The 15,134-nt window shown below is 34.6% G+C and overlaps 1 protein-coding gene across 1 annotated transcript in view; it reads left to right on the forward strand.

Annotated features, from left to right (window-relative positions):
* Window positions 1-10,135, forward strand: part of tyn (trynity) — a 55,316-nt gene extending 45,181 nt beyond the window's left edge. Inside the window, exons 9-16 of the mRNA XM_068344781.1 lie at window positions 1,295-1,897; window positions 2,243-2,418; window positions 2,987-3,120; window positions 4,746-4,885; window positions 5,276-5,357; window positions 6,103-6,247; window positions 6,791-7,052; window positions 7,696-10,135. Coding sequence (XP_068200882.1) covers window positions 1,295-1,897; window positions 2,243-2,418; window positions 2,987-3,120; window positions 4,746-4,885; window positions 5,276-5,357; window positions 6,103-6,247; window positions 6,791-7,052; window positions 7,696-7,865 — 1,712 coding nt within the window. The 3' untranslated portion in view covers window positions 7,866-10,135. The remainder of the gene's footprint in view (window positions 1-1,294; window positions 1,898-2,242; window positions 2,419-2,986; window positions 3,121-4,745; window positions 4,886-5,275; window positions 5,358-6,102; window positions 6,248-6,790; window positions 7,053-7,695) is intronic.
* The last annotated feature ends 4,999 nt before the right edge of the window (window positions 10,136-15,134 follow it).

Consider the following 15,134-nt stretch of genomic DNA (forward strand, 5'->3'; position numbering starts at 1 on the left):
TACAGATTTCCTTGAGAAACCCTTTTTCTAAGTGAATCCCCTAGAGCTCCCCTTTTTCTAAGTATGGATCTCCTTAAGAAACCCTTTTTCTAAGTCTGGATCTTCTAGAGATCTCCTTTTTCTAAGTACGAATCTCCTTCAGAAACCCCTTTTCTAAGTCTGGATCTCCTAGAGATCCCCTTTTTCTAATTCCGGATCTCTTTAAAATGTAAACTGCCCTGTGTAAGTCCTGCCCCTGCCCACCACAGCCAAGCGCACTGTATTTGAGTGCTAGCAGGCGACGAGCCAACGACTGCCAGCACTCAGAGTGATCAATATTCCACTGCTCAAGTGAGAGAGGGTCGTTACTATTTAATTAATTAATTATGTGTTAAGTTTATGAAATAGGGGCAGAGCCCACGACACCCTCGTTTATGTTTGCTGGTGAAGCCAATGTGGACAGTGACCCAGAGGATGATGTGCTCTTAGCAATACTGAGATTGTCAAAAGAACTGTTTGACACAGACTTTGAGAAACTTAGTGCCCTAGAGTGTCACTGATACATGTGAGCCAGCAACTGACTGGTACAGATGCACCACTGAGACATTGCAGCAACAGCAGCCAGACGAGGAGGTTGATGAAATTTAAGAACGCGACTCACCAGCATATTGATAAAATGTTAAATCTTAGATTAATGAGACTAACATGTCCCATCTCTCCTTTATCAACAAATTTTCTAACAAGAAAATATTCCATGCATGAAACATACGTAGAAATCAAATAGCGATTATAACAATAACGATGCAAATGGCTAAATCGTCAGTACCGCAAATTGCATAAAATTAATAATTAAAGCTAACCTAGGAAGAACTGATATCACTATGAAACAGAAATTTAAGGCTGATTCTTGAATTGGTATTATTTCATGCTTCTTATGATTACAACGATTAGCGATAAATGAGTAGTAAATTATACATATAAACGAGCAACGGAAGCATATATCATATATTTCAAGTTAAAAAAAACTTCCTACAATATACTAAAGAAAAAAAAATACAGTGGATTATTTAAAACATAGAAATCAATATTAATAAACAAAACAATGATTAGGAATTGATCAAATAAAATTCTACACACTGTGCTAAACAATCTTATTAAGCTTATTTGATAAGAATTTAAGACTTTTATGTTTAAAATCATATCAAACTAAAAGATCTGAACAATATACTTTTCACCTTTTACCGTTTAAATACTTAAAATAAAAGGACATCTCCCAATCTCAGTAATAACTCATAAGTCATAACACTTGCTGCAGGATCTCTTGATGGTGATAGTGGAAGTAGCATTCTAACTGACGGTGGAACTGGAAGCATCACTGGAAGTACTGCAAGCGTGAATAGCAGCACTACTAGTGGCAGTGGAGGTACCCTTCAACCTGGAGCAATAAGTCCTATTGGTGCCAGTTTTGGGAATGATGGAACCAATTCCGTAGTGGGTGGTTCAACCAGCAGTGGATCCTTCACTGGGACCTCAGGCTCAACCAGCAGTGGATCCTTCACTGGCACCTCAGGCTCAACCAGCAGTGGATCCTTCACTGGGACCTCAGGCTCAACCGGTAGTGGCACTCTGACAATTGGCTCTGCAACTAACAGTGGCTCTCAGATAAGTGGTTCAAGTAGCAGTAGTTCCATTACTGGCGGCTCAACCAGCAGCAGTTCTTCGAGTGGTGCCTCTGGCGGCTCAACTAGCATTACTGGATCCATTACAGGTGTGACAAGTAGTGGTGGCTCCTTTACTGGTGGCTCTACCATAGGTGGTTCTTTTGGAATTTCATCAGGTATCACATCGTCTGGTGAAGTTACCCCAAGGCCAACTAGCGACAATGTGAACTGCGACACAACAGGAGTTTGCTATGATGGTGAGGAGTCTTATGGTTTCATAGTAAATTCTTCTGAATTTGACCTTGCAAATTGGCTGGTATATGTGTCCAGTTAAATTTTATATTTGGGATTACAATGTATGATAAAAAATATAGTAATTTGCACCCCTTGTCTTAATAGTAATGCAGTAATTACATTTAACAAACTTTAAACTATTGAAGATAATGTTTTTATAATAAGCTGATTTATCATTTATTTGTTTTTCTATTCATAAGCTGGTGTATCCTTGATTTACTTTTCCACTTGAGGTTAATAATCAACTTTTGTCAAACATGACAGTAATAAGTGGAGGTCTAAAATTTATCAATTTCACATTATTTCAGTATCTGTTCACTGCAAAGACACACGTATTGTTGTTGAAGTTGCCACAAATCAACCATTCAATGGAAGGATCTATGCTCTCGGACGATCAGAAACCTGTAACGTTCAAGTTTCAAACTCAGACAGGTTCCGCCTCGACCTCTCAATGGCTGGTCAAGATTGCAATACACAGAGTGCTGTATGTATTCAGTCCACTCCATCTTAATGATGATCTACTATTTAACTAATGCTTAAGCACATTGTTGTTCTTTCCATTTATCTCCTCATTACAACTTTACGGTCTGAAATGCTAAAAAATCTTCACTAAATATGCTTTTTATTCCTATGATAGATCATGTCTTCAGAACAGAGATTTTAACGACCTATTCCTTACTTTTAATACATTCATGCAGTAAACTCTATATCCTATTAAGTGACCTTGTATCAAAGCCTTTATTTTTTATCTACTATATCAAATTCTTTTTTCCCTTTAGCTATCCTGATTCCTGTATGGTTCTCTGGTGAAAAGGTATTATTTGTTTATTTCATACAGCTTTCTCTGCAAAACACTGGCAATTTGTTTATTTCATACAGCTTTCTCTGCAAAACACTGGCAATTTATGAACACTATGGTCAACCTCATTTCCTTCGCTTTTTCTGTTATTTTTGTGTAAGAAGTCTTTGTCATTATTTTTCAATGTTATATATGAATAAATAAGCAGTTCAATAAATCTGAAATAAGTTGATAATATTCTATCAATTTTCAGGGTGGAATATATACAAACACAGTGGTAATCCAGCATCATTCAATTGTGATGACCAAAACTGACAAAATATACAAAGTCCGCTGTACTTACGACATGACCTCGAAGAACATCACATTTGGAATGCTTCCAATCAGGCAAGTTTTCAGCAAGAGTAACCCAGTATGTCATTTTCATACTCTACACACTGATTCATTCGGTGAATTTATTCGAACTTACATGTAGAAAATCATCTCAAGTAATATGTCATTAGCTACTACTCGTTAAAAGAAAAGGGCAATGCATTCTCACTGTTATTCTTTGGCAAAATAGCAAAGCATGCAAGTCCTCTGTGAACAGGGTCTCACAGAACATGCTGTATTATATCAGCTGTTCTATGCATTCTCACCTCTTGTATTATGGATCGACGTATAATAGAACCTACTATTCCTAGAGTTGATCGCAATCATCCAGAGCGATTGAGCGTAGCTTTAAGATGAACTGTCTCTTACACATTCATCGGTGCCTTTCCTTTGATTCCTTTAGCGTGTATTACTAACTCTATACATTTTACAGCAGTTCAGGCCAGCAGGGTGACCAGGTTTCCGAGGAACTGATCATCCGGTAAGCGCGCAGCTGTAGTAAGAGCCTTGCCTGGTGTTCAATCACCGCTGATAGAAAAAGGGTATCCTGTAGACAATCTCTTAGAAAATGACTCCGTAGACTTCTTGACTTTTTAGACCTTGACCTATGGATCTGGACCACAGACAGTAACTTTGGCACCTTCCATTAAAATAAAATAATCATGTATGATAATAAATCTCATTACCAATACGCTCCTATCATGTGATGAGATTTGTATTGCCTCATAATACTTTTAAACTTAGATGAATCTATAGCATTTTAACAAGAGAGACTTCGTAACCGAATGGAATGACATAGTTAAATAGCAATAACTATCATTATTAACAAATTAACAAAAATATAGAATACTGGACTACTAATTACTGACCGCCGAAACAACAAAACTAATAAAACCTTGACGTCATAAGAATAACATTAAAAATTACTTAAAGACAGAAACACTTCAAAATTATGAATGACAAAACATCTCTGAATGGACTGTAATCCACTTATAATATTAAAAACATTGGCTAGAAAATTACTGAATAAAACATGATTCAATTGCAAATTGTTCAAACTGAGAAACATTTTCTTTTTAACAACTCTGTAAAGTGGCTCCACACCAAAATAATAATATGGGTAACAAAGGGAGTAATAAAACAATGACAGAATCAGAAACCAACAGATCGTTTAAATTTTTTAACCAGTTAAACACACTATTTGCACACTATTTCGACACTTCACGAGCAACCCTGGCCAAGCACCTTTGAAAAAATATAGCACATGAATCACAAGTACACAATACTTAAAAAAAAAGGCTTTGCCTACTAAACGTTTATATGTGATAGTTTGAAATTTCCATTAAATCATAAACTGCTGCCTTTTATATTTCTTTACTCTACTCTTCTGGTTTCTTGTTACGTGCGAAATGATGTTTAAACACTGTATAGAACAACTAACCCCTGATTCTCTCGGGTTCTAAAATATTAAAAGAGACTTGAATGCCTGCACCCAGCTAAAAAGACTAATAGTGTAAGACGTGACATAATTAAGACAAGCTATCCATGAAATACTGACGTTGAGACATCCGTTTTCTATGCCATTCAATTCAGCGTAAACTGAAGATTTTTATCGAACTAATCGTTTCTCCTATAATTAGGGACCCGGATATGATTCCCATCACCTCAGCTCCCGAGGCTCCTCCACCAAGGATCAGGATCTTGGATGCTGAACTGCGAGAAGTGGAGACTGTCAGGATTGGAGACAGACTTACGTTCAGAATCGAAATTCCCGCAACAAGTAAGGAAATATATTGGTTTTTGTTAGTGTAATCTAGCCTTTGAGAGCACAGGCTCTTGCTGGCAAAGAAACATTGCTTGAACTGGCAAAATTGATAAAGATGTTAAAAGTCCAGTGCACTGAAAGTTAGATAAAACTTTCGCAAAAGGCAAATCACCCAAATTGCGCTAGACACATTTTGAGAGAGAGAGAGAGAGAGAGAGAGAGAGAGAGAGAGACTCGAGGATCAATACTATTAAACTTACAAAAAAATATTTCAATTAAAACAACTTCTGAAAAGAGTATCCATAAAAAAAACTGAATAAAATAAATATTAAGATACACTTACGGCAGTTCTTTAAATAAACTTTGCTAAACTAACTCAATCACGAACAATATTTTTCCTTGCAGCTCCCTACGGAATTTTCGCCAGAAGTTGCGTTGCAATGGCCAAGGATTCCCGATCTACTTTCCAGATCATTGATGACGATGGGTGAGTGACAGAAACATTTATTTGATTGGTGTCACGTCTGCTTTCTATAATACTAGATGAAAAGTATTGCTTTTATGACTATGACCGAGGAGTCTATATGAAGCCAACACTCCTCCTCAACAAACACAAACACACACATTTATACAGTATTATCAGGTTACCATCATCAATTTCGAGTAACAACTTGTTTTGCTTAAGGCAAGTCGTGTAAGATTTTCGTGAAATCACTTCAAAATTGTATTCCTATTAGACAGTTCTTAATTTCGATGACGTCACTTCATATTGTCTTCCTATGAGACAATTTTCAATTTCAGTGAAATCACTACGAAATTATGTTCCTATGACACAATTCGTGATTTTAGTGAAATAACTTTTTTATTCCAATGTTCATTAATATGGCATATGATTCTCAGGGATAGTCTGACTATAGTCAGCATGTACGACATTAAAGTGTATATACAGTAGTACAATATAAGCTTTCTATTAATCAAAATTACAAGAAGTAAAATCTCAGTTTTATCCAAAACAATTGTCAAAAATTGGTCATCTTATGATCAACCAAAAACATTTATAGGTAAGTTATGTGCAAATGTAGAAAAAAAAATTGTGTGATTTTCCAAAATATGAAAAACATTCTACATAAATTCACTGAATAAACTGACATTACATACATGAATAACAGCATAACATCTTTCCACTACATTGATCCTTTCCAAAAACTGCACTAATCCGCTCTCATTTTCAGATGCCCTGTGGAGCCTTCAATCTTCCCCCAATTCACAAGAGACGATTCAGCACTGCAATCTGTATACGAAGCCTTCAGATTTACTGAATCTTATGGAGTAATCTTCCAGTGCAATGTCAAGTACTGCTTAGGACCTTGTGATCCTGTGAGTCCACATTCTGGTTGAAGACACGGAGCTATTAATGTTGAATTTGAACTGTCTTGGGTTAAAGTTCTCTTCCTCGAGGGTACACTCGGGCACACTAATCTATCTTTTTTTTCTTCCTCTTGTTTTGTTAAAGTTTTTTGTAGTTTATATGGGATATATTTAGTTTAATGTTACTGTTCTTGAAATATTTTATTTTTCCTTATTTCCTTTCCTCAATAGGCTATTTTCCCTGTTGGAGCCCCAAGGCTTATAGGATCCTGCTTTTCCATCTAGGGTTATAGCTTAGCATTTAATAATAATAATAATAATAATAATAATAATAATAATAATTACTGGATATAACATTGTTTCTAGCTCTCAATTTAAATGTCTCATTTTATAATCATACTTCAGCAACAGCATCTATTATCTAACACATATCATTTGGATATAAAGATCAAAGCCTGTCTAAGTAAAAAAAAATATTTCCTCCTCTCGCAAATGTTATCAGATCAAAATTAAATCAAGACATTTCACCAACATGCCATTTTTCATTTACAGGCAAGATGCCAAATTGGCCGTGAACAGATCGAATCTTGGGGCAGGAAACGTCGTGGTATTAGCGACATGAGAAGTTCTAGAGGACACGTTCAGGAGACAACCAAGGAAGAAGCCTTGCGGGCAGCAGCCCTCACAGCCTCTTCTGGAGGAGATGAGATGAGCATCAGCCAGGAAATTCTTGTCCTCGATTTGGGTGATGAGCAAGATCAACAGTACAAAGAAAACATGCAATACGACCCTTACAACGAGTACTACACCAACAGTAAGTTATATTATTCCCATACTCGATTTCCAATTTATATGTCTCCAAGTAACCCTAGAGTAGCGTCACTGAAATTTTGCTCGTTCTAAGTATAAAAAAAAAAAAAAAAAAAAAAAAAAAAAAAAAAAAAAAAAAAAAAAAAAAAAAAAAAAAAAACACTATATAAAGGTTTGCGTTTATCAGTCACCATTAATTTCTCTAAATTCTATTGGATTTCTTGAACAGATCCAAACAGACACTATATAAAGGTTTGCGTTTGTTTATCAATCACCATAAACTTCTCTAAATTCTACTTGCTTTCTTCAACAGATCCAAACAAACACTATATAAAGCTTAGGTGTTTATCAGTCACCATTAACTTCTCTAAATTCTACTTGCTTTCTTCAACAGATCCAATAAACACTATAAAGCTTTGCGTTTGTTTATCAGTCACCATTAATTTCTCTATAAATTCTACTTCCCTTTTTCAACAGATCCAAACAAACACTATATAAAGGTTTGCGTTTGTTTATCAGTCACCATTAACTTCTCTAAATTCTAATTGCTCTCTTCAACAGATCCAAACAAACACTATATAAAGCTTAGGGTTTGTTTTTCAGTCACCATTAATTGCTCTCTAAATTTTATTTGCTTTTTTCAACAGATACTTTTACTTACGAGAAGGCGGACGTCACACTGTTCGAGACCTGCCCAACAAGGACTTCTGTATTAGCCCTGGCTGTTACATGTGCCATCCTCCTCCTCATCTACGTTCTCACGGTCTTCTACTTCGTCATGAGAAAATGGTTCCGACCCCCAAAGAATTTACGATAGATAAGGAAAGTTATGGGGGAGGTAACAAAACTGAATTCTAGAATGAATCTCGTGTTTCAATGTGATGATATAATTCAGTTTTGTTGTATAAATATATCTTATGCGTAGAGATAAAAAAAAAATGAAAATAAACCCTAAGGCCCACAGAAAAAAAGTTTGCGTAGCAAATATGGTTAGGTCAAATGAATTTGGACCTCTGTGACTTTTATTTATTAGACTCAGTCCACTTATTTATTCCTTTATTTATTGATAAATTATTTATACTTATTTATGCACAACTCATAATTCATTTAAGATACTTTTTTTTCACAAGTCACATTTGGGTTTACTCAGTGTTCATCCAGTTTTTGTTTTGTTTTATTCATTCAATTTCATTAAGAGTATGAGAATGAATAAACATATTACATGGCTCGGTGGCCTATCACTAATTATTAGAAACAAACTAAAAATGACAAATAATCAATAAACCTTGAGGCATTATCCATAAGTGTTATCCAGGGCATTGTTAACATTGGATTACAATAAGACAATATCATATTCACCTGAGATCTTAATCGGGCATTGAAATCTCAAGTGTTATCTTTAGTAGATATAATCTTGTCATAGACAAGTCACCTTTTTTTATAACTTTTTTGTAACGACAAAAAAGCAGTAGATGCTTAGGGATTCCCGTTTAGCAATCACAACTAGAGGGACGCAGACAGAATTTGAGGGATTAATTCGTGACTATGATAAGAGAGATGAAGCCTAAGTCAGGATGGGATGTTATGAGACTTCATCCCTCTTGTGTGTTCTTCTAGTTGTTTAAGCAAACGGAAATCCAAGAATCAGTAATTTTGTGATTTCATTTATTTAACCAAGTGATAATATGTAACTCACCCTTGAGCAAAGGGGCCGTTAAGCAACATTTTCTTTATATTTTCACTTTCTGTGATAACCCAATGTTATTAGGGTTGTTAAACATGACTTGAGTAGAATGCAATTTTTAAAGTTTCTTATTTTTACTGTGATTGTGAAGTTGAACACGATTCCAGGTCTCCGTTCTTGAACTGTAACAATTTCGCAAACTTAGCTTTTCAGGGGTTCCGGCTTTCAAGTTAAAATAATTTTGTATGGGCTCCGAGACTCTAAAATCTGTCTTTTGGCATTCATCACTAATAAATTGAACCAAACATGTAAATTAAGATATAAAAAAGTACAATTAAAGAATATAATGAAAGCTCATGTCCAGAAATACAATAATACATTTCTCGGACTCATGAGAAAACAAGAGAGTAAAAATTTCTTCATTCCAGTTGAAGCAATGTTACAGGGATGACAGAATAATTGATTGTTTTTTGAGTTTCCCAAATCGTATGTTCATTATCCATTACAGTTTTGGTTATTCCTTTTCATCTTTTTTTTATATATGAAACTTTGCTTTATAGAATATTAGAGGTATATTTACTATATGTCTTTGTCCCATTGTTTGTTCGTTTTGAAAAACCCAGTTGTCTTAACTTTCTCCTCCTCGTTAAAATGCTCCAGAGCTGCACAAGGGCCATTTTATTGCCCAGACAAGCAAATTGAAGATCGTTTCTTGATATAAATTGATATTCTATTTATTCTTGAGCTCGAGGATCAAAGGAGGAGGTTCTTTGGTTAGGTTACAGGCCCACCTGGAAACTAACCTGCGGTGGAATCTGGAATAAATGAGCCAACGACGTGGACAAAGTCGCAAAGGGGACGCTAATCAACATACTATAGAAAACAAAAAGGGGGAGGAGCCGCCAAGGGAAGAGATTCTAAGAAAACAATACTTATTCCAAATATTTGCGAAGAATAAGACTAACATTTTCTGAAAGAAATAATCTAAATTTCAGGTCTAATTATGGCCCCAACCCACCATCCCCAACAATACAATTCTATAACTTCAAAACCAACTCTAGTGATCAAAGGAACATCTTCCATCTTAATAAATCACTTAAAACTTCCTAACATCTGAATTCATCCTCTTCAAATGATTCACATCCAATCTTATTTCACCAGTACACGCAATATGTTATTACGTGTACGTCACAGGCATACAGCTTATAGTACGCTGTCTTATGCACAATAATAAGAGTCGATTAAGTACAAATCACCTGATAAAAAAATTATCTTCATGAGGCTTTGCTCCTTCCTAACCCTTATACAATGGTGATTTGCTGGAATACCTTCGCTCATGATGGCTTCTAGATCCTATTTCATAGTTATGTAACTGTTGTAAATATCGTGTTATTATTATTTATGTAGTGTTGTTTTTGTTACTACAGTGTTCTGTAGATAATAAATGTTGTAAAAGAAAATGAACTTTATTTTTTATCCCAAAACAAATATGAAGGTTATGAAAAGTTTGACATAAGCCATTTACACTTATTAAATACCGACCGTTAACCATACTGGTACGTTTCTTGCAAAACAACATAGGTAAGTAGCAGTAGGATATTGAAATAACAGTGCCAAATTGGCTTTGAATTCTATAATCCTAGTTAGTTTATAAGTTTAGTGCTATACATACACATTAAACCATGCAATCAAAAAGAGCTACGATGTATCAGTAGGAAAATTATGAATACCTTTATTGTAATATCATTATTACTATCATTATTACAAGCTAGGCTATAACCCTAGTTGGAGAAATAAGATGCTATAAGCCTAAGGTCTCCAGTATGGAAAATAGCTCAGTGAGGAAAGTAAGCAATGAAATAAATCAACTACAAGAGAGAATAAAGTCAAAATGAAATATTATAAAAACAGTAACAACATAAAATTAGAAACTTCACATATAAACTATAAAAAAACGAAGAAAAGAAATAAGATAGAACAGCATGCCCAAGTGGACCTTCAAGCAAGAGAACTTTAATCCAAGACAGTGGAGGGCCATGGTACAGAGGCTATGGCACTACCTAAGACAAGAGAAGAATAGTTTAATTTTGGAGTGTCCTTCTCCTAGAAGAGCTGTTCACCATAGCTAAAGTTTCTCTTCTACCCTTACCAAGAGGAAAGTAGCCACTGGACAATTATATTGAAGTACTTAGCCCGTTGAGCGGAGAAGAATTGTTTGGTAATCCCAGTGTTGTCAGGTGTATGATAACGAGGAGAATGTGGTAAGAATAGGCCAGACTATTCGGTGTATGTGTAGGCAAAGATGAAATGAGCCATAACCAGAGAGAGGGATCCAATGTAGTACTGTCTTGCCAGTCATAACTCTAGTTGTAGTATCTCAACGGGTGGCTGGTGCCCCAGCCAACATAATGCCTAAAATATCTAATATAACCATTACTTAAAGCTCATTTGGAGCAAGGATATAGTCTATGTGAAAATTATAAACTGCGAGTTGAGAATAAGTAAATAACTTAAACCAAATAATTACTCTCATACAAAAACATTTAATCAGAAATATACGGTTCACAGTGCTTTGTGGTAGTAATGAAGCTTTTGTCAACGTTTTGAATTTTCCTGGATCGATCTGGAATTACAAATTACCCAACAATGAATGAAGAATATATAACACACCATGAACTCGAACCTATCGTAATACCAAACCAAACGATTCATTTGGATTCAACATCCACAATTCACTTCCATTAAAGAGAGTTCGTTTAAAGAATCCTTTCAATAATTTCTAACTTGGGTTCCACTGTCAAGTCTCTTGAAAATCTTTAGCACACATCCCACTAATTTATTTGTTCATAGTAATCTGTAATTTATTTCATACTTTATAAACTAGGCCCTGTCTCTCATTTCTCAAATTGCAACACACTTTTCAGTTTTACCATATAAACGTCAACACAATTTACTCCATACATCTTCAATACTCTCCAAATTGATAAGTTTTTTTTTTCTTGGAACATGTTCCTTTCCTTGATTCTCATACTTCATGCTTAATTTTTTCATAATAAACATTCTGAGCTTACATATTTTCTTGCTTGTATGCACCTACATTAACATCCCATTCTTCATCCTTCTGATATCTTTCTTTATCCTCAGATGAAATCCAAATATACACCTTCATTAACATATCAAAAAGTGGTTTTAATCTATATCTATAAATAAATAAATAAATAAATATATATATATATATATATATATATATATATATATATATATATATATATATATATATATATATATATATATATATATTAGTAGATATATATAAAACCTAAATTAAAAACAAACCACGTTTACTTGGTATATGATATATATTATAATAATAACAACTTAGGTAATAGAATAATTGACAGACTATGAAAGTTACCTAAGGGTTACTTATATACCATCAATCACACAAGAAATACGGTAATTATAACGAAATGTCTAATTTCAAAGACATGCCCTTGAAAATGTCTCGTCAGAACTATGTTCAAACTACAATTAACTGACTTATGACCACATATGCTATTCATTTAGAAGGCTCCAATTAACATACATCAGCAACTGCCATCATGAAGCATGTCTATGAATGACTGATATTAGCGAAACACCTTTCATATTTTATAGAATACATAAATCATTCTTGATAATAACATGTGTGAGGAGGAATGGTATGTGGTAATTTTACTCTTATAGGAAGGATTATATGTTCAATATCCAGGAAGAAACAGAAGAGGGAAGGGAATCTTATTACTTAAGTTATTATCCACTGACATTTATATACCTTTCTGAAACACCTGCTACTGTGGTTATCAATGTAGGACTTCACGAAATTTGAAAAAGCCCCCATGAATAACCAAAAGGAAAATATAGTTATTTAGGTAGTAGGAGTGAAAAAAATAGCTTTTGTAGAAAATTGTTTTAACCATATTGTTACTCTATGGACATGAGTCATGGTATGACAATGAAACAATCTACAATATATTTAGTAGATTTGAGATCAAAGCCCTCAGAAGGATATTGGGAGTTAAATGGCAGGACAGGATTAGAAATGAAACTATAAGAGAATTACTCGAATGCCACATGTTGATGAGATCATGATGAGGGGTGATGGAGAGGGTTTGGGCATGCTCTTCGCACCCCCCCCCCCCCAAGAAAAATTAGTTCACCAAACGCTCAGCTGGGCTCCACAAAGCTCTAGAAGAGTTGGAAGACCCAGACCTATATGGCTGAGGACTATGAAGTGTAAAGTAGATGATGAATGGAGAAGTATTGAATTAAAAGCTTAAGATAGAGACGACTGACGAAATCTAACTGAGGCCCTTTGCATTAATAGGCGTAGGAGGAGATGGTTATTTTGTTCGAAGGATGAATTGAGTTACAGCCTGTCCACACTATCGGGCATGCCCGACGGGCAAACAGTGATACCAGATCCGGTAGTTGAATTCCCACTTCTAAAGCCTGCCTGCTCTCTTGGTTGATTAAAGTATAGCTGTCTTTCTATACCAGTTAGATATGTTAGTTATAAATGCCCTGATGCCAACAAGTTTTATTTGAGAGCATCGTAATGAAACTCTTCGACAAATCAAAATAATCTAAGAGTAAAAAGTAGGTGTGACGAAGTTTTACTCCAAGAAAGGATTACGTTGCCCGGCTACCACACAGGTGCAACCCACAATAGTCGACCAACAATCATGGAAAATAATTCAGTTAATGTGAAGACAATAAGAGAGCGGAAGAAAAGGATGAATTATACACCTGACCATATCAAACACATCATATAAGATGATAACGACAAATAAAGTTACTATGAAGGATATCATATACTGGTATTATTATTATTATTACTATTAATTGCTAAGCTACAACCCTAGTTGGAAAAGCAGAATGCTATAAGCCCAGGGGCTCCAACTTGGAAAATAGCCTAGTGAGGAAAGGAAACAAGGAAAAAATAAATATTTTAAGAATATTAAAATAAATATCTCCTATATAAACTATAAAAACTTTAACAAAACATGAGGAAGAAAAATTAGATAGAATAGTGTGCCCGAGTGTACCCTCAAGCAAGCTGATAACAGCTTAAAATTCTATGCACTATTCCTCAAATCAACACTTATTAAACTTTGCATCATTAAACTTAATAAATAATAATCAGTTAAAATTCCTTCTCTCATTTGTGAAATGACAAAGGAAATTTAAAACACCAACAAATCACAAGAGATAAATTAATGACAAGAGAACTATGAAAATCAAATAAATAGGCTACGATTTATCAAAATGCCCTATTAAAAGTATATGTATTCAGCTAATTGGATTCATTAATACCAATTAACTAATCATTCAGCTATCCTCGTGAATGGTGAATTTAGATCCGGTTTCCTTGGTTTATTGACCCTTAATTAGGTCATTTCCAGAAACTCAACAAAGGTGACTGACATGATAGATTGATCACCAGATAAAGTACTTGTAAGAATAAACTGTATCGGGACTTATATTTGATAATTACATTTAAATTACCTTTGCACCGTGTTCCATTTAAATTACAGGAATGTTTCGATATCTGATAGGTTTATTTATTGTACTTATCGCGGCTTACGTTTGATAATTACATTTAAATTACCTTTTCCCTGTGTTCCGTTTAAATTACAGAAATGTTTCGATATCTGATAGGTTTATTTATTGTACTTATCGGGACTTACATTTGATAATTACATTTAAATTACCTTTTCCCCGTGTTTCGTTTAAATTACAGAAATGTTTCGATATCTGATAGGTTTATTTACTGTACTTAACGGGACTTACATTTGATAATTACATTTAAATTACCTTTTCCCCGTGTTCCGTTTATATTACAGGAATGTTTTAATATCTGATAGGTTTATTTACTTTACTTATTGGGACTTACGCTTGATAATTACATATAAATAAAAATTTTCTCGTTTTCCATTTAAATTACAGGAATGGTTCGATATCTGATAGGTTTATTTACTGTGCTTGTTGACTGCCTGATGATATAAAGATCTATCGAGTCTAAAATCAATCAATAAATACAACCAACTATCAATACCCGGTTCTATTATATTATTATGAGAAGATATTTTTCTATATATTTATATGCAATTTGCATTGCAAAATGAGTACTTTACTGAGGCTTAATGTTTTAAAGCTCGACCATGAATGGCAGAGTCAAGGGACAATAACAATGCATTAGAGACATATATATCTAATAATCAGCGCCCAAGCTAGGACCGCGGAGGGCCAGGCAATGGCTGCTGGTGACTCAGCAGGTAGACCTGGAGGCTCCCCCCAAACGCCCTATACCTGGCTGAAAAGGTTGGTTGAGTAGCAAGATACTCCTAAAAACTATTGAAC

The sequence above is a fragment of the Palaemon carinicauda genome, chromosome 21 (assembly GCF_036898095.1).
Source record: "Palaemon carinicauda isolate YSFRI2023 chromosome 21, ASM3689809v2, whole genome shotgun sequence".
Taxonomy (NCBI): Eukaryota; Metazoa; Arthropoda; class Malacostraca; order Decapoda; family Palaemonidae; genus Palaemon; species Palaemon carinicauda.